Source organism: Podarcis melisellensis (assembly GCF_964234715.1).
Source record: "Podarcis melisellensis genome assembly, chromosome: 1".
Classification (NCBI taxonomy): Eukaryota; Metazoa; Chordata; class Lepidosauria; order Squamata; family Lacertidae; genus Podarcis; species Podarcis melisellensis.
Window position 1 is genome coordinate 132,064,863 of NC_138528.1, and position 21,043 is coordinate 132,085,905.

The window sequence follows — 21,043 nt, forward strand, 5'->3', positions numbered from 1 at the left end:
AAAACAAAACAGGTCCCCCCCCCTAAAAGAGCAAATGTCAGCCAGGACCCCAGTAAGAATGAATGACACATAAGCACTGCAGTGATTTCGAAATATGTTAAGAGATCAACCCCCTTGCCCGCCCCCGCCTTCAGGCCTCATTTCAGCTCTTGTATAAATGTAAAGAAATCTACATTTTTTAAAAAATATATATTTTTTGTAATACTTAGAATTTGAAAATGCTATTATTACATTTATATCTCACCTTCCTTTCAAGAAGTTTAGGGCTATGTAAAATGTTCTCTTCTCCAGTCCAATTCTATCCTCACAGCTATTCTTAGAAGTACTTGACTGTTTGAAGGTCACCTAAGGAACTTCATACCTAAGTGGGGATTTCATTTAAGTCTCCCCATTCCTTTTTGTGGAACTCTTAATTACTGCACCATACTTCCCATTTAAAGGTGTTTTTTTAAAAAATGTAGTTACATAAAACAATACAATTAGCCCATATAATCATAAAATTATGGAGTGGGAAGAGACCCTAGTCCAACCCTAGCAATGTAGGAATCTCAGCTAAAGCATCCATGGCAGAAGGCCATCCAGCCTCTGCTTAAAAACCTCCAAGGAAGGAGAGTTCGTTCCCTGTTGTAGGAGTCTGTTCCACTGTCAAATCTCCAAGGAAGGAGAGTTCGTTCCCTGTTGTAGGAGTCTGTTCCACTGTCAAATAGCTCTTTCTGATAGAAAGTTCTTCCTGATGTTTAGTTGGAATCTCCAAACCCATGCAAAGTCTAAGAGTTAAAGGTGGCAGTCTCTCCCCTTATCTTCATCACTTTGGATATTTTTGATTTTATGGATTTTTGCAAAATGCAGCTGATGGTTTTCTTCCAATCTGGCACCTTTCATCTGGTCAGTTTAATTCTGACAAGTAGTAAAGGATCATCTTCTTTTTCTGAGTGGAGTCAGATCATGCATAATGATGGCACCTTCACCTGGTGCAAAAACAGCTGGATCACCCCTTCCACCCATTCTGAACATGGCCCCATCCTTTTGACACCTGTCATAATTACAAGTTTTCCCTAGCCCATTCTAGACCACACCTGGCTGGCTCCTGTAATATTCTCTGGCTCCTGCACCTATCCCCATCTTGCACCATTCATTGTCTCCAAAGGCTTCACTATTCCAGTCCACTGAGTTCTAGCTCCAAGTGCCCTCACCGTCCTAACTTCTAAGAATGGAATGCTTTAAAAAGAGACACAGCTAAGGTTGTTCTTGTGGCTTTCGCTCCAAGAACAGAATTGTGAGCACCAGTCTTCAGATGCCTCAAGTAAACCTTGGTTATTATCCTTGTATCCTGCTTTTCATTTGGAAAGAGTGATTTACTGTATATGCAACTTCCAGGGGACTTCCATCTAATCACTACTAAAAGCTACAGCTTCCCAGAATAAAACAGCACATGACATTGGAAACCCATTTCTAAAATTGGTTTTGCAGTGCCTCCAAATTCTTGTAAATTCAGGTGGAAGTGCAGGATGGGTTAGCAGGAAAGGGGAACTGAATCCTGCACTCAGTCAGCTCCTTTTACTCTGTAGCTGCTGCATCCTAGCTGCATTCCAACCCACCCCTGGCCAAAGCAGGGCTCCAAAACCAGAAGCTGTTCCTGCCATGAAAGAAAGTGTTGCAGTCTGCAGTAGTGTCAGGGTGAAAAACGTGGCTGGAAGGAGATTTCAGTTCCCTCCTCCTGCCCACTTGAGCTTTACTTTCAATTGCATCTCCTACTTTATAGAGGTTTGGTAGGACTCAAGATAGATCTGTCATCATAACACCTGGTTTGACCCTTAACTTCACTGGTGATACAGGATTGCCAGATCATTCCTTGGCTAAATGATGGTAACAAATACTATTAAAAATACCCAATGGTCATACCTCATGGCTTGCCCAAGATGAAATACCATGGCGTTCAGAACATAAATGGACTGCTGTTAACCTTCCTGCTCCTCAGCTAGCACTTGTGTTCAATGATCAGTTAAAGAAAACTCTAATTATTGTTCTTTGTGTAGGCATCTCAGTCGTTGCTCATCCTTATCCTGGTGGAGAGAGTCAAGAACAAGCTATGTAAGAAGCTGATTTTATTATTTATTTTTATGGAATTTAAATTGTAAGTCAAGAGTGGTGAACCAAGTCTGCTCTGGCAAATGAAGATGCAGTGGCTAAGCATAAGCAAATCCCCAGAGAGTTAAGACCTTGCAGGGCATCCTAGGTCAGTCTGACCAGAACTATGCAGAGCTGATATAAAAGCACAATGTGATAGTTTAAAATTTGTGAAGATAGGCAGTGGCAATTGCTTGGGAGCAATTTCCTCATAAGACAAGTAAGACATCTTTCCACACAGACTTGAGTCTAGTAGTCAAGCTATTACTCCTGAGTCCAATATTTTCCATTGTACAGTGGTACCTCGGGTTACATACGCTTCAGGTTACCGACTCCGCTAACCCAGAAATATTGCTACAAGTTAAGAACTTTGTTTCAGGATGAGAACAGAAATTGTGCTCCAGCAGCACGGCAGCAGCAGGAGGCCCCATTAGCTAAAATGGTGCTTCAGGTTAAGAACAGTTTCAGGTTAAGTACAGACCTCCGGAACGAATTAAGTACTTAACCCGAGGTACCACTGTATTGGTTCCAGGACATTTTCGCTGAGAAATTCCACTAACAAAAGTTTTTCACCTTCTTCTGAATCTATATGGGACATCTACTTTGACATTTACCAACCTGATTGACTACAAAAAGTGTGTGTGTATGTGCGTGTGTGTGCGCGTGCGTGCATGCAGCTGAGGGGGTAGGTCTGCTGTAAAGGGTGGAGGCAAAGCAATGGTAGGGGCTGCTCAACCCTTTCCCCTTCCTGCTGCTTCTCTTCTAAAAAATTGCAGTGGGGTGGGTGGGGACTGGCAATTTTGAGCAAACTAAGTGCAGGAAAGGAAAAGGTTCCTTCCCCAACCTCATTCCCTCATTTTATTTTTTGTGGCCTACTTTTTCATTTGAGAAAGCGGGCAGAAAAACCATAGAACTGGCCTTCTTGCATAGTTTGCCTTTGGACCCCACTGGGTTTTATTTACAACAGCTGGCAGAATTCTCTAGGCCAGAGTCTAGGGCTCAATATCAGCCTTGCATCATCATCATCATCATCATTTATTAAATCTGTATACTGCCCTTCATCTGTAGATTTCAGGGTGGTTCATCGCATGAAAATTCAAAAAAATAAAGTTCCTAGTTCATGTGTCAGTGCATAACACTATAGCATAAGAAGCTACTTTAAGGAAAAATCAGCAAAACGGCACTGCCAACATTGGCTGCCATTCATCTGGATTTTCCTGGACATTTTCCCAATTTCTGCCTGAACACTGTTAGACACAGCTGGATTCCAGATATGTTCAGGAAATCCCGGACTTAGATCTTACTGAGATGGTAAATTTGTTTCTGAGATGCACTGCTCAGATTGTAGGTGGAAGCTTACATGACTGAATGTTTCCTGATGCAAAATAAATAACAACAACAACAATAATCTTTATTACGGTCCAGAGACCAACAGAACATTACAAATCAATACAGAGTTCATACAGCCTACCTCCAGGTTAATCAAGCACTTTGTTTGGAATATAGGGCTCATTTGTTCTTGCAACCACCGATAAAAACTTTGCCACTGCCAAAGTTCTAGCTTTTGTCCGGTCTTCCAGTAGGAACCTGACATAGTGAACCTCTGACTTTCCCGGGAAAGGCACCAGCAAGGGTAGTATCAATTCAGCCCTGGCCTGCTCATACTTCGCACAATGTAACAAAATATGATTTATGGAATCAATGTCTTGAGCACACGAGCAAAGTCTGTCCTGGTAGGGAACTCCTCTCAACCTACCATCCAGCACTGCAGAGGGGAAGACATTCAGTCTGGCCTTGGTAAAAAGCCTTCGATAGTTAGGTACTGTCAGGTTTTTGATGTAAGATGTTAACTCAAAGAAATACCCATATTGAACTCCTGCTGCCAGTGGACTACAGACTGCATGTGATCGAGATCGCAAGTCACTGTGTGCATTGTCCCATAATCTTTGCTTTAAAGCCTTTTGGGCGCCTTCATAGCCCAGGTAATACAGTTGGGGGGGGGGGAGACAGACCAATAGAGGTGGCTTTTTTAGCCATGGTTTTCTGCCATTTGCTGACAAATTCCTCATTGGTCAAATGTTGGTACAGACCCTTCCCTAGATTAAACACTGAAATCCTGAGCCAATGTCTTAGGGCAGCCCACCACGCTCTAGCTGAAATTGGGCATTCACCAGCTTCCAACAAAAGTACGGAGTTGGGGACGCAGTTAGGTACCTGCAGCAGAGATCGTATAAATTTTGCCTGAAAGCCATCTAGTTTTGGCAGGTCCCCATTATGCCAGACATTTGCTGCATACAGGAGTTGGGAGACGGGCTTTGCGTTGAAAACCCTTAAGGCTGCTGGAACATATAAAATAAATAATAAACCCCTGTTTGTAGGAAACTAGGATGTTAGGCAGCAAACTAGGCCAGTAGACTTCCCTTTGATAACTAAGTTTTCTATGGAGAGGGTTTTTTTAGAAATGGAGGAGATGATTGCCCTCACCTGGAATCTGAAGTGGTATAATACAGAACAGAGGCTTAGCACATCTGTGAGAGCTTGGCCTTAGAAATGTGGAGGAAGTGCTTTGATCAGCTTTGATTTTAGGTATTTTTGTGTTTTTATACTGTAAACTGCCCTGTGATCCTCGGATGAATGGAAGTATATAAATTAATTAAATGAATGAGTGCAATGGCAGGTCCAGAATTGAATCTTGAGCAAACCAGAACTGAAACCTCCCGTGTCTCTTCTGCTACACTTACTACTGGTGGCAATTCATAAGGCTTCTGTGTGTCACATCAGTGGGTCCTGGGTGCCCGATACTAACACCTGATAGAAAAAATCACCCATGGAAACCTCGTGAAGCACTGAAACAGAAGAGATGCAAGGCCAGCGTCGGCACCTGGTTCCTTGGGCAGCTCCTAGAGCTCTGGGACCCCCTTGAGGGTTGGGGGAGGGTGGACTGCTGAGCGGCACCAGCCAACTGGACCCAGCCACCCTTTTAATTACCCACAGTGCCGCAGAGGGGTGATAGGTTAGAGGCAATGTGGGGAATTAAAGGGGTGGCTGGTTAAAGCTCTGGCACCAGAGCCCAGAAAGCCCAGCCAGGATGACAGAAAGAAGAGGGGCTTGTGAAAAGACACTTTACCAGGACACCTGTCAAATCTATATTTTGAACGTACTTTTGTTTACCTTCCCCCACTCAGGCTTAGTAGTTTACTGGATATCATAGTCTCCATGTCCGTCCTGATTGGCTACTCCATCACGACAGCCAGCTTTGTGCTTTATGTGGTCAAGGAGCATCAAACCAAGGCAAAACAGCTGCAGCATATCTCAGGCATGGGTGTGACAAGCTACTGGGTGACTAACTTCATTTATGACCTTGTAAGTATCTTACCTCTTACATATCAATTTGCAAAATGGTGTACGATGAAGAGCAGCGTGGAGATTGCAGCATTGAGATTTACCTTGAACTCTGACACAGAACACCTGAAAGGAGCTATTAAGTACATATTAAGCTCCTTTCAGGTGTTCTGTGTCAGAGTTAAATCAACACCTGGGGCTGCAGGAGGGAGAGAAGACCAAAGATGAGCCTTCTGGTTGTATCCCATCACCCTTAACTTTTGCAGCGAGCCATCTGCTATACTTGTACAGGTTCCCCGTGTGGTTAGAACCTGGACTTTCCAGGTTTCTAAATCACACAGGTAGCCTCCCTAAGTAGAACAGGCTCTCTGCTATAAAAGTTATCCCTTCAACTTGCGCAAGAACGGGAATGAGAGATGGGCTCAGTGTTCTTGTCCTTTCTCTCCTGCGCGCGTGGAACAGTTGACTAGCTGCAATGATCGTGGTGATTCAGACCCACATAGGAGCAAACTAACTTTGTGCGAGGACATTTAAACATATTTAGAATAGGGCTATTACAGTACGTATATGCTAAGAACATGGATCCCCCCTTTTTTCCCCTGCCTGTAGCATATGCATAAAGCTCAGCACATTTATAAAAAGATCAGTGTGCTATTAAGGTCAAGACTTCATTTTATTTTTAACTTGTAGGCATAAAAATTGCTTTAGGTTAAATTGCAAAGAGGCAAAGGGAAAAAGGCAGGTCTAAAAGTCATCCAGTGGTATGTATTTTGTTACGAACTATGAGTAATGGCTGTTCATGTAAGACTGTTTCCTGTGACCTTCTAAACTCTGTCACATCTAGGCAGAAAATTTGCTCAAAAATACTCTGAACCATATTTTTCCAAGAAACATTTTATTCTTATTATTCTTATTAAATTATTTTGAAACAAATATGTTGGAAGCTTTCCCTCTTTTCTGGGCTTGGTTACTTTTTTCAGAGTTGTTCAACCTCAAAACATAAAAAATTGTATTAAAAATTAGAAACATTTCATGGTTTCACAAAACGGCATTGCACTAACTTCTCAGGGGGAAAAAGAATACTTTTGATTGCAGCAGAATGAAAATATAACCGGAATAGAATCAATTGGATTGACTTCTGAGTAGACATTTGTTGTATTATGCTGTAGAATGTTATAAAAGTTACAAAAGTAAGAGGCTGAATTATTACAATTAACTGGAGGGATAGTTACTCCAGAGCATATCTGAAGAAGTGTGCATGCACACGAAAGCTCATACCAAGAACTAACTTAGTTGGTCTTTAAGGTGCTACTGGAAGGAATTTTTTTTGTTTTGCCCAGAGCATAATACAACTTGGTTCAGGAAAATGATAGAAAGGGGTTCAAGATAACAAAACAAGTAGGCTAGCTTGCTGAATTATTCAATTCCTCTTCCCATTAATTAGGATGTGTCAAATCGTTATCTAGTCGCAGTTATTTTTTGACAACCTCTCTCTCTATACATCTCAGTGAAAACTTCACTACACTGGTTCCTCAGTCAGGCTGAGGCTTCATACACACTCAACATTCAAAGTACATAACTCACCCCCCCAAATTCTTAGGAACTTTAATTTGTCAAAGGTGTTGAAAATTGCAGCTCCTTGAGGGGTAAACTACAGTTCCCAGGATTCTTGGGGGGAAGAAGTATAAATGTGCTTTAAACAGAAGCTACTTTTGATATTGTGTGCTAGTGTTCAAGGGCTGCATGACCACCCAGAAACTCGTAGTCTCTCAGCCTGCAGGGACAAAGGAGCCTGCTCTAATGCAACGGGAGAGGCGAAGGGGGGGTATGAGAGCATTTTTGTGGGCTACACTCTTGTTCTCTCTTTTCAACACTTAGCCACCTCTTGCCAAATTATTCATTAGATCTGGGTTGTTTTCTCCAGTGGTTGTCCGAAGTCACCTCTAACTGGCCTGTGCACCTGCAAGAATCATACAAGCCACTCAAAGTTGGTTAGATCTGAAGAACTTGCCAAACATACTCTTCTGGCTCTAACCTTCATGTAATAGGCCTGCCTCTATCATGCTCCATATGCTTGCCGTGAAATGGCGTATTTATAAATCATCCAGTCGAAAACGTCACAGTGATCTAACTGAAATCAATATTCACCAGACTGAAACTAATGCAGTGATACTCTGCAACCTGATACTTCTCGGTGAATTCCTACTGGCAAACAATTCTCATTTCAAATTAAGGGGAGAGACTGGAAAGTCTTGAAGCTGCTGCTAATTAGAATTTGGGTTGGACTCAAGTGATTACACTTTCCCCCAACAAGAAACTATCAGCAATATTAAAAAACAACAACACCTTGTGGTCATCCGGTGAGCTTCCTGCTCAGTGAGGACCCTCCTCCCTGGTCCTAGTGGAAAGATGCACAGGATGTGTAGTTCTTGCAGAGAGTTGAAAACAATTTGAAAGAGAGAGAGTTGCTGTTCATGATATACTTTGCTTAGCCCACTTTTCTTGTTATCAGAGTTTGCAGAGTTTTCAGAAACCACAGGTAACAATGCCTCTCTCAAACTATTTTCAAATCTCTTAAAGACTACTGTATGTCTCTAGCAAAAGACTGCTGCTTTAAAAAAAATATGAAAATTTATTTTATTGAAATAAAAAAGCCTCACCAGAAACACAACCTTAGCCCTATGTGGAGTGGTGATTTCAATCCCTGTCAGTGACTCTGATCAAACAAAGGGGAGGGAAGAAAAGATGTGATTATATGTATCTGCCCTAAGGATGCTTCATATTTTTCATGCAATATAAGCTAATTCAGTTCCGTGTGTAATTTTCAGGTTTACTTTCTGATACCTGTTACACTCTCGGTGGGAGTAATTTCAGCTTTTCGGATACCAGCTTTCTTCAATGACAGCAACTTGTTGGCTGTATTCCTACTTCTTCTCCTTTTTGGGTAAGGATTTGGTTTAGTTTAGCCTAACCTGAATTTAACACCCCATCCTGGCTCCAATCGTGAGCAGAACTCTCTAGCTCCTGCCGCCTCACCCGTTCTGCTAACGGAAGCCTTGCCATCAGCTGAACTGCACCCTCTGGATACAATCACAGTAAGAAAGATTGTTTTCCTTTCACTTGGTGCTTTTAAAAAACCCAAACCTATTTAAGAACCCCCTTTTTGATTTTGGGACATTATGATTCTGTGTTGCCTTGCTGGCCCATTTGGATATAAAGTCAGGCATAACTAAATAAAGTACAAACTATGAATGGTCAGGCTAACCTCAACTAGCAGCTTGATTAATTTAGTAATCTCTCAAACCAAGGTCATCCCAGAAACAACATGATCCTTTCCTCATCTTTTTGCTCTTGATAGATATTTCAAGGAAGCCGATGACCAACACCAGCTTTGCTGTTCTTTCTGACTTTGCCCAAAAAAAGATGAATGGTACAGCCTTGTTGTTTTCTTTACCAGAGACAATAATCCGCTCACAGGCTGACTGGACTAGTAGTGTCAGTCAATAAAGGACATACTTTGCTGCTTTGTTGGTCTCTTGCTTTATTGTATTTTTTATTCTTGTTGTTGGTGCTCTGCAGATATGCAACATTTCCATGGATGTACTTGCTGGCTGGAATGTTCAAGGAAACAGGAATGGCCTTTATAGTTTATGTCTGCATCAACTTGTTCTTTGGCATCAATACGATCATGACTCATTCGATTATGTTTCTACTTTCCCAAGAAAAGGCCACTGATCAGGTATGAGCCTTGCAAACACACCTTTAACTCTCATGTATAGAAGGTGTGCAAAATTCATTCTATTTCATGGACAGACAGCAATGCTCTTGCTTCAAGGAGGTTTTGACTTCGTTAAATAGAGATGCAATATAATTGCTTAAATTAAGTACCTTAAATCAGCCTGTACCTAGAACTTCTAAATACAATCAGCCAACCTCTTGATATTGCCTTCTGTTTAGGTAGGGATGGCTTTCTCTTTCAGATTACAATGAATACCATCCATAAAAATATCTAAGGGCAATAAATCTGTACTGTGGGTATATATCTCAGTGATGGGGCTTCTCCACTCTGGAGGTCTCAAGTGCCAAAGTGCATCACCATTCTCAAGTCTCATTAGTGCATCACAATGGACGGTGTCTGGGACCTTTAGAACAAAGGAAGATATTTCAAGGAAACAGAATGAATTCATACCTTCCCTCCAAAAATGAACCTCCTTGGCCAAACTGGTTGCAGTGGGAACATCCCTGCATAAAGCAGGAGTGGGGGGGGGGGGAATGTCAAAGAGGAGCAGAGCTTCTCTTCCTCTGCCTGGGAATCTCATGATATATAGCTTCAGGCACTTTTTTCTGCAGCCTGAGTTTCCTTCCCTCACTGGATGTGGGCAGCGTAAGAAGTGGGGTGGCCGGCTGTTGTTGTTCCGTGTATTTCTCACCTGCCCTTCACTGGGTGGACTTTTTTATATGAATCTTTTGGATGCTGCAAAAAATGTCTTGGCCCATATTTGGGGCCAAATGGCATGTGTCCACTGGCACAATGCAGGCTAGCACCTGGTGCTTTTATTCTTAAAGACGCAGTCCTTATTTCTAGTTACAGTTTTTTTGCCCAAGCTACTGCACCGTATCTCTTTTTCGCTTTTATAAAAAAAGAAAGCAACCACAAAAACACACATTGTGAAGAAGGATGATAGGGGAATAAAAACTGTGACTGCCCTTGTCATATCTTGTTTAGATAGCATCATGCCTGGGAGATTACCTAACAGTTTTTGAACCCTAACTATAGATATTTACCAAATTAGGAAAAATGCTATCCAATTTAAAAATGTAACGATGGGTAGACTAAATTCCTAAATCTAAACATAAAAGCAAAGTACTTCCACTGCAGTACGAAAGTGTAGAAGCCAGCTCCCTTCTCTAAAAGATAAGCATTGTTTTATAATGGACCAGCTTGTCAACTTGTATTATGGACATAGGTCTTTCCTGAACATGCATTCAGCATTTTCCTTGAAGGCGTTTGATCAGGAAAGTGCACGCAAAGGATTTACAATATATTTGTGCCCAAAGGCAGACAAGAGTTGTTGATTGACATTGATATGTCCCTTTCAGGTGCCTGGCTAAGGCTCCCTGTGATGATTTATTGCATATCTGATGCCCAGCACAAGTGTCAACAGCATTTCTCACTCCATGACAGGGATCAGACACAAAGACCAACTTTTCACTGCTTGTCAGATGGTATTTTCACACACACCCTTCTTGGAACAGCTGTACATAGTGTGGGCCAGATTATAGCCTGAAACCATCTGCAGCACCAGTTTTTGTTATCTGCTAGCTGACCTGAAACTAATGTCTTCAGTGTATCTCTGTGTTAAAGACAAGCTGAAATAGAAGGTCATTTATGGGCTGTGGCAACAGTAATACTAGCAATGTAGTACCAGAGGTGAAGCGTTCCACTGTGCTGAATATGCTACAACCCAGATCTCCAGAAGTCAACCTGAATCATATTGGCCTGGACTACATACCTGTAAACAAGATGTGAAAATAAAGCATACACGATGGGGAAAGGCAAGCATATTGGAAAGTATGGCAGGAAAGGGGGAAAATTACCTTTTCTTGAGCAGGTTAAGCCAGCAAGTCCCTTTTTCTCATATGAGTGAGGGGTAGGGAAAGCCTTCCCCATTCTGGTGAAACTGGCTGACTGGACCTCTACCAAGAATAGCCTGTTGATGAAGAAGGGGTCACAATAAATTTCTGTGTGATGCACACATACTTAGCAGCAAGATGTGTACAATACCTCTGCACCACCACCACCAGGAGGGACATTTTGCTATAAAACTCAATACATTATTCCTATTTTTTTATGATATATGAAACTAGAAAGTAAATGCACATTGAGGTATTTTTTCTTCCTTTCAGAGCTTGCATGACCTTGCTGAAACACTGAGGCATATTTATCTGATATTTCCACAATTCTGTTTTGGATATGGATTGATCGAACTGTCACAGTATCAAGCCTTGATGGGTTTCCTAAAAGCATATGGAGTGGATTACCCTGACAGAACCTTTGAGTTGGACAGGATAAGTTCCAAGCTGCTTGGGTTGTTTATCCAGGGGACTATATTGTTTTCAATCCGCCTCTTGGTCGATGATGGGACAATTCAGAAAGTCTGGTATAATACATTAGAGTAAGTGACCTGTGGGGAAAGGGTTCTCCAAAATCAGAAACAGCGTGATGGATTGACAAGGAACAAGATGTGGCATATAGACTTGTGATTTATTGTTTTGCATTTACACCAGGGATTTGTAAAATGCTTCAGCAACAAACATGGGTTTCTGATTAGATTATGATTATGATAACAGCCAAGCACAGTTTGCCCCAATCTCCCCCCCCCCCTTCCCTGCATTGCAATCTGCCTTCTGTGCATTGGATACAGGAATTAGAAAATTGTCTTGTCGCACTATTGGCTTACTACATAACAGGCACACAGCCCCAAAATTAGAGAAATCCAAAAACAAGTAGGTATTGATCCTTGAGACAGGAGAATGGTCCCTCAGCTGGATCCACAAACCAGTATAAGCAGGTAGTTCTTACGCTAAATTGGGTTGCATTCCAATTTCAACTCAATGGTTTGTATTTCTGAGTAGACATGTATATAATAGCTACCATTTCCATTCTCACATTTTTCCATTTTCCAACTGTGGAAGAAGATGGTATATGCAAAGGCATGGTGCTACCTTCTACAGAACTTTCACACATGAAACTATACCTGACCTACACAGAACCATAGAATCAAAAAATAGTAGAGTTGGAAGGGACTGCAAGGATCATCTAGTCCAGGCTTCCTCAAACTCGGCGCTCCAGATATTTTTTTGGCCTACAACTCCCATGATCCCTAGCTAGCAGGGCCAGTGGTCAGGAATGATGGGAATTGTAGTCTCAAAACATCTGGAGGGCTGAGATTGAGGAAGCCTAATCTACTGCAACCCTCTGCAATGCAGAAATCTTTTGCCCAATGTATCTATGGGAGCTGGTCTCTTTTAGCACACCATTTTAAGCAGGAAGTTGTTGCGCTAAGCTCAACTAAGGCTGCAATCCTATGTTCCCCTACCTGGGACTAAACCTGATTTAACTGAATAGGACTTATTTCTGGGTAAACATGTATAGGATTGCACTGTTAGTCTCACTGACTTCAATGGGGTGGAATATTCCTCTCTCAAGATGGTATCTAGTATGTGCCCCTGGGATAGCTCAGTCAGTAGAGCATGAGATTCTACCAGGAAGCAGGGCATGGAGGCCATAACCCTCTCCTGGTTTTGCTTTGGGTTTTTGTGCCCATCATCTCATCCTGAGAGATACTCCTGCCTCTGATAACGAATGCTCCATTTATTCTCAAAGATGGCAGCTATAGACTGACTTCTTCTCTTTGTCAGAAGTTGCCAATGTGTTGTCATCCATTGTTGTCCCAAGCCAGCATGACCAATGGTCAGGCTTAATAGGAGTTGCAGTCCAAGAATATCTTGAGGGCTGCAAGTTAGCTACCCCTGCTTGCCTCTGCATCTGTCCAATCCCCTTCAGAAGCTGTCTAAGCTGGTGGTCATCATAGCAACTTTTGGTAGTATCAAAGCTGCTTTAAGGATCAGAGTGAGGGACATAAGAATCTCTTGTTTCTAAATGCTGTTTCGAGGGCTCAAGAGTAGGTGTCTCCAACAAGCAGCTGTGCTCCTTCTGAATGGGATGGTTTGTTTGTTTGTTAATGTATTTTTATTGTATCCCATTCTGGGATTGCTTTTAGTAATGAAGAGCAGGCTAGAAATATTTTAAATAAATGCATTACTTAAATGAATTTCTTGTCAATCAAACACGACTACAATTTGTGCCATCGCAACCTGTTGTTATGGAACATTCTCCTTCATCCCTTAATTTTCCATTTGTCTTTTAGTGGGGCAGGGCTGAGTTGGATCTATTTTTTATATGGGTGGTTCTTGTTATTACACTTGCTTTTAATGTGTGTGTTGTCAGCCACTTTGAGTTCATCTTGCTGAAAAACAATAAGATAGTGCTAACAGGAGTTGTCTTCCACCATGCTAGATTCATGTATAACAAAGTACATGGCAAGCCACAATTCCACCTGGAAGCCATTGATGAGGAGGAAGACAAGGATGTACAAGCAGAAAGAGAGAGAGTCACATTAGGCTTAGCCGACTGCGACATGCTGCAGCTCCAGAATCTCACCAAAATCTACCATCTTCCCCACCGAAGAATTTTGGCAGTAAAAAATGTCACTATTGGAATCCCAGCAGGAGAGGTAAGTCGGTACAATTAAAAACACTGCTACTGCCTTGGAATACATTCACAGGCTGGCTGGCTTGTTGGCTGGCACTCAACACTGAGCAGTTGGGGAACCATTTACGCAGAGCTCTCTGCTGCTACACAGTGTTATTGTCTATAATCAACAGCTCATCCAGGCTACAGTAAGCAGGGATGCAAGGGAGTGAGTGTGGGATTTCTCCCCTAAGTGGCCATAATATTACATTGGAACTTCAAGGAAAAACAACTCCAATATTCTGGAAAAACAGATGATATGGCCCTGTACCATATTACTGTACCGTATTACAAACAAGATGAAAGGGTTCGTTCCTCACATCAAAAACATCCTCCATGTAAAAAGTGAACGTGTTTCCAGGAGTATTCAGCTGAGGCATTTGATTTCTGCACCTTGGAACTGTGATTTTGATTAATTTTGTCTGAAAATGAACGCATCCAAACACACTCAGGTCCCTTTGCTGAAGCCCATAAATCACTTCCTAGGTTTCTTTTGTTGTTTCGGTTTTCTCATATGAATTAACAACTATGCAAATAAGATTTCTGATTTTGCATTTTCAAATCTGTTTTAGCTCCAGCTATTGGGTTTTCTGAAAGAAATTATGAATGTGTTGATCTTTATTAATGCACTATAACTAAATTCTGGTCTTTCCCCCTCACAACCCAGTGTTTTGGCTTGCTTGGTGTGAATGGGGCTGGGAAAACCACCATCTTCAAAATGCTGACGGGAGACATTGAACCATCTTTTGGAAGGCTGCTGGTGCGAGATGAAACTGGGTATGGCAGACTAATTCATTTTGGGCAATGAAAGACAAGCAAGTTAGCTGAGGAAACAAGTCTAATGTGACATTTGCTTGGGTTAGAAATTTAACCATGAAGGCTGGCCATAAAGGAAGTGCAAACAATATAAATATAATGATTTTGCAGTTCCTTAGGGGTATGACATATGCCCAATTTTACTGTGCTCTCCATTTTATTAATGGGAGATGGAAGCAATGTGGCAGTCTTAATGCAAACATAGTTGGGAGGCATTCCCACAGAACTGAGTTGAACTTGTTTCTGGTGAAACAAATGTATGATCAGTCTGAAGGTTGCATCAAGTCATTTCTGCCCCAATCAATAGTCGGTTCTCCTTACTCCATGAACACTTACATGGTTACTCAACTACATCTCCCAGTGATTCCAAAGGGCCAGACATCCAGCGAAGTTTGACATATCCATATAAAAGAAGCAGTGTGGAATTTCTGTGGAGGGTTAGGGTGAGGAAACAAGATCAGTCGGTGAGATCTTGCTCCCCTGCTTGCATGCACTTTCACACATTGTGTCTACAAAGTGTTTGCAAAGACATGGCCTTAGCTCTGTATCCCTGAAGGAGCATCTCCACCCCCATTGTTCAGCATGGACACTGAGGTCCAGTTCCAAGGGCCTGCTGGAGGTTCCCTCACTGTGAGAAGTAATGTTACAGGGAGAAGGCCTTCTTGGTAGCTGCGCCTGCCATATGGAACACCCTCCCATCAGATGTCAAACAGATAAACAATTATAGGACAATTATACACAGAGATCCAGCACCGAGGGCCTTCTGGCAGTTCCCTTGCTGTGGGAAGCCAAGTTCCAGGGAACCAGGCAGAGGGCCTTCTTGGTAGTGGCACCCACCCTGTGGAACATCCTCCCACCAGATGTCAAAGAGAACTACCAGACTTTTAGAAGACATCTGAAGGCAGTCCTGTTTAAGGAAGCTTTTAATGTTTAACAGACCACTGTATTTTAATATTTTGTTGGAAGCCACCCAGCCAGATGGGTGGGGTATAAATTTATTATTATTATTATTATTATTATTATTATTATTATTATTATTATTATTACAGCCAGATAGATATCTGAAGTCAGCCAGGAAGCTTTTAATGTCTGATGTTTTGTTGTGTTCTATTAATGGTGGAAGCAAGCCAGAGTGGCTGGGGCAACCCAGTCAGGTGGGGGGGGCACAGGTATTTATTTATTTATTTATTTCTGCCTGCTGCTGCTACTACTACTACACGGGGCTTAGGTGTTTGTTTTCTGTTAACCCTAACCTTTATTGACTGAAACCTTTCACATAACTTAATTGCATCAATTCAGGTCCCTGAATGATGTCGATGATGCCCACTGGTCCCTGTTTGGATACTGTCCTCAAGAGGATGCCCTGGATGATTTGCTGACAGTGGAAGAACATATGTATTACTATGCCCGGCTACATGGCATCCCAGAGAAACATATTAAAGGGGTCAGTAGGTGTACATAAAGTTAGCAGTGAGTCTGTTGTGAAACTCTGCTCACCGTAGTTCTCTTTGGGTGTTACTTCCAAGGAGAGAAACAATAGTAGGGGAAACCATTGACCCTGCCTCCATCATCACATCATCACCTGGGTACTCTGATGTCCAGCTTCTACTTCAGAAGCGGGAGCCTCTTGTAGTTGTAGAGAGATCCCTTGCATTTTAAAACCCTGGAAACAGGAGGTGAACCTCCGTGAGTACAGAAGGTCCCCAGCTTCAAAAGCAGCAGCCAAACATGAGAGCACATAGAAGTCGTGTGGTGATATAAAGACTGCCCTCTGTAATCCTGTTCTACTCATACTTCGGCTTTATAGGGATAACTCCTGAAGAGACACCGTGTTTTGGTCAGATATGTATTCCTATATCTGTCCAAATTACTAAAGTATTTTGATTAACACTAAATAAATAATATCAATTGTCTTAAATTTTCATTCAGTAGCTGGAATTTTAAACAACTAGTTTCCTAAAGAGGTTGCTAGCAGATCACAAGTTACTGCCTTACAAAGCACAATGAAGCCACCCAGTCATGGGGACTTAGCCTAGAGTTCAAAAACTTGGGGGACTTTGCTCTGCTGAACTGAACAAGGCTTACTTCTGAGTATAGGATTTCACTATCCAAGTGTGAAGATTGTGAATTGAAAGTCAAGCTGCCTGGTGCATTTTGACCTTTTCAGTGTCTTCTTCAATGGCTAATATACAGAGTGTTGTCACATAATTCAGATTCGTCCACAATAAGAGAAAGGACAACGCTTTTCAGTTCCCTTGCATATCACGACTGAGATAACCATGGTCTTCAACAAACCTGCATAATTTTACTCATCACATAATAGTGTATAAAATATAATGCCTTATATAGCAGGTTTTCCGCTTCATTGTCCACTATAATCTGGACACATGCAAGCTCTATGGCATTTCTAGGGAGACAAATAAGCATCGTGCCAATTAGACCTTTAATAATTGACGTTCCACTTGAATTTAAAGATGAAGGCTTTGCACTCAACCCTGGTTTCAGCTGAATTTGAGTTCTTGATCTTCTGCTTTGCCACGTCATCTTGGGGAGCCATACAGGATAGCAGCTGCCAAATGTCCAGTCTTCTCCCCTGGACTGAAACCATGGGAGGCCTTTTATTCTGATTTGCGGCAGAAGCTTCTGCACAGGGTGTTGCTGACTGGCTGGGAACTGGTGAGGTTATTAATCCGCTTCCTCCCGGAAGTAATTTTCAAAACTGAAAAAAGCCTCTGACAAAGAAAGAGGAAAGACAGAAGGAAGGAAGAGCTGGATATGCATTGTGATTGCATAAATGTAGATATGGGGCTTTAAGAGCCGAGAGCCGACTTGAATCACGGCAGAGAAAGGAGGAGAGACAACCAAATCAGCATTCTCCTCACTGGGCGGTATGTCTGTCAAATCAATGGCAAATGTGGCCTAGGAGGTGGAAGGTAGGAGTCAAGTTCAAGACATGACAGAAAAACACATACAAAACACAGCCTTACAAAACAGCAGAGTTTAACATGAAGGTCTTGTGAATGCTGGCCCTGTTTTATTCACCTTCCTTCTTTGCTAACTCCAAGCTGGCAGGGCAGCCAGGCTTTTGTTTAGCAAAAGAGGCTATAATACGACAGCAGTTTTTAGAGTTCAATACTTATTGCTTAATTTGACAAAACAGGATGAACAAAAATAAGAGGGTTGTTATTTCCATTCATTATAAATTAAGCAAAGTTTTATTTAAATGTATGCAGATTTCAAATTGCTGATTAGCTAGCATTCAGGCTGAGCTATTGGGAAAAAAGGGCATCTGAGAGGCAAAATAAATGTTGGGCAGTCTTGAGGCTGGAGAAGTAACTGATTTACCTGAATGTCAGGTGCTAATGGTTTTGTTGTCTTGCTATCATTGTGTGAGTTGCTCAATGAGTTGCAACAGTGACAACATATCAGTGCCCAATCTTAAAAACAAAATATGTTTCCACAGATTGTACTTCGGCTTCTTTATCGACTTAACCTGATGTCTTACCGACACAGAATCACTTCTATGTGTAGCTATGGTACCAACAGAAAGTTATCAACTGCCCTGGCCCTTCTTGGAAAACCCTCGATTTTACTCCTGGTAAGAAATCAACACCATTTGTGTGTGTGTGTGTGTGTGTGTGTGTGTGTGTGAGAGAGAGAGAGAGAGAGAGAGAGAGAGAGAGAGAGAGAGTTTGATTCACCATTTTCTCTAAACTGTTACAGAAACAGCAGCAACGAGAAGGGGCACCACATTATTTGTTAGAGTGAGAAGGTGTACTCAGAGCATTTAGGCATGAGATTAATGCTCTGAATAGAAACTAAACAATAGGGAAGGCTTGTTAATGTTTCACAATAAACGATCTCTTCTCAAGGAAATCAGAAACACCACATTCACTTTTTATAAAAACATTTTTTGGGCTCCAAATTGGAGTGGAATATAAAAGTTTTAAATAAATAAATACTCTTCTCCCCTCCAATTAACATATAACACTCAAGTGCTGAGTTCAAAGGGTAGGCTACAGAATAGTTTATTTTGGGTGAGAGAACATAGGAGACTTGTATAATCTTTGCAGCATTTACCTTATTTACGAATATATGGGCAAAACCTAATGGAGACAAATACGCTCCTGTAAAGCAGACAGCACAGCCATTAATTCTGGCTCAGATCTTGTACAGAAAATAGCTGCACCCAAGAATGCTTCATCTTCAACCATCTCCCTCCTTCCCTCCCTCTCCCTCCCTTTCTCGTTTAATTTGCAAACCTGCTCCAATCTTATAGCTCTGAAAAACACTATCTCACCCATTAAGGGGCATTAAGGTTCTTATGCTAAATTCTGGATTGTGCCCCCGAGGACAGGGCAGCCCATCACTTCCTCTAATAGCAAACTCAGCTGACCCCTTGTAGCATCTGATCAGGCAGAGCCATTGCCTCTTGCATGGAGTCTCCCTTCCTGTCAGGGGTGCTTGTCACTGTCTCTGCTTCTTGCCCAGTTAACTTCTGTGCATCCTGGAATGTAGCATCCAGCATGTCCTCAAGACGCCTTTGAAGCTGCACCACTTGCTGTGGGGTCTCCTGGTCCATTGGCCACTCAAGCTGCTCCTCCATTGCATTCAGTCCTTCATTCACTCATTTATGTATTACATTTATACACCTCCTTTATCTTCCAAGGAGGCACCCCAAGTGATGCATTTGCACTAGAAGTCTCTCTCTCTCTCTCTCTCTCTCTCTCTCTCTCTCTCTCTCTGTGTGTGTGTGTGTGTGTGTGTGTGTGTAAGAAATGAATAAAGAACAAGGATATTGTGTTAATGACGGAACTTATAATAGTTGGGAAGGAGATTTCCTCAGCAGAACAACTGCAAACTCAGCCTGGTTTCTGACTATCAAGCTGTGATGTTCCCGTTTTTAATATCATGTTATCAGCAAACAATCACAATTCAAACAATCATGGAAGTGCCTGGCAATTTTTGCTGATGATGCCTGCTGAAGGATAATAGCATATGGGAGCTCATCTGTGGTCTATTGTCTGTGTAACGCTCAAAGCAGAAACCTTGCTTTAATCTATAAATGGAGTAGTAAGGATGTGCACAGCCCAAGTACTACTTGAATAGAAGTCATACATATTATCTGCCCCCAACATCGTAATATCTGCCCAGTGCTGTTATCTAACAATGTGCATCTATCACTAATATTAACCATTTCCATTGAACACAGTAGCAATTGGCTTTTGCCATTCATGATAACTTTTGTGTATTCTAGGAAGCATTCTATGCATCTGTTTAGTCATGCTTCTGTTGCAGCTTTACTATTACAGCATTATTATTATTATTATTATTATTATTATTAACAATAATATTAATCTTTTCTGGAAGCAACTACAACAAAAAGGGAGGAGTGATTAATGTGAAGGCCAAATATTAGTGGGGTTCCCCCCAAAAAAGAAGAAACAGTGGCAACAAATCACAAGTTCCTCTTCTTTACTTTTTACATTTGCTGTCAACTTCTTTTATTTTAGGATGAGCCAAGCTCTGGCATGGATCCGAACGCTAAGAGACATCTCTGGAAAATCATCACAGAGGAAGTACAGAACCAATGTTCAGTGATACTTACTTCTCACAGGTAGAGTCCCAGGCTTCTAATGAAAATGTTCAGACTCACCTTCCACATTGAGATGAGCCCAGTTCCTCGTTAGGCAAAAAAATTGTATTCAGACCTGTATTTGTTCACTCAAGGTAGAGTGAATGCAAATAGAGACTACCATATGCTCCACTGAGCTAAAAGCTAAAAGAAAAATGGAATTGAAATGCTGGACTGGCCCATAGAACTAGCCTAGGAAATATAAAATAATGTTTTAAAGTGGCTTACAATGAAACACAGAATGCAACACAAGAACAGACCAATATCCACGGACTAACATGGTGCCTGCCCACTTGCACTATAGAAATCCACTTACACAGCAAGACTTCTGGTTTCTCTTCTCTCTCCAGCCCCCAGAACCCCTCGAAAAATATGCACTGCAAGTTTCCACAACCCACTGGTGCAGATTTTGGAGGTGCACAGAGGGCTGGAAGGGGGAGAGAGGAGAAGTCATATTGCATTGCCCACTCAAACTACACTGGGTTTCACCCAGACTAAATTACATTTTTTACTGTATGTTCCCACTGCAGCTTCTCTTGCTGTTTCTAGTGGAGCAGAATTTCTGAGACTCTGATTCCCCTGAAAGACACCTCCTAAAAGCCCCTCGTCCTTTGATGGTGCCCCTTCGGCAGCTGCCCAAAGACCTTCTAGTCAGCAACTAAATGAAGGGTCACAAAGTTAAGCTAAACCACTAATTTCATTTAGTTGCTTGTTTCTAAAATCTCTGTACTGGATTCTTTGCTACCAAAGCACTGTCCTTTGCATTAACCAATAAAATGGAATGAAAGCCATTTTAAAAATGAAGAGCA

General features: G+C 41.8%; 1 protein-coding gene across 1 annotated transcript in view; it reads left to right on the forward strand.

Annotated features, from left to right (window-relative positions):
• The window catches only part of ABCA12 (ATP binding cassette subfamily A member 12), a 123,740-nt gene that overhangs the window by 97,121 nt on the left and 5,576 nt on the right, over positions 1–21,043 (forward strand). The window contains exons 40-49 of the mRNA XM_081899622.1: positions 1,871–2,091; positions 5,313–5,490; positions 8,298–8,413; positions 9,049–9,208; positions 11,377–11,645; positions 13,550–13,766; positions 14,451–14,560; positions 15,899–16,043; positions 18,063–18,197; positions 20,113–20,216. Coding sequence (XP_081755748.1) covers positions 1,871–2,091; positions 5,313–5,490; positions 8,298–8,413; positions 9,049–9,208; positions 11,377–11,645; positions 13,550–13,766; positions 14,451–14,560; positions 15,899–16,043; positions 18,063–18,197; positions 20,113–20,216 — 1,655 coding nt within the window. The remainder of the gene's footprint in view (positions 1–1,870; positions 2,092–5,312; positions 5,491–8,297; positions 8,414–9,048; positions 9,209–11,376; positions 11,646–13,549; positions 13,767–14,450; positions 14,561–15,898; positions 16,044–18,062; positions 18,198–20,112; positions 20,217–21,043) is intronic.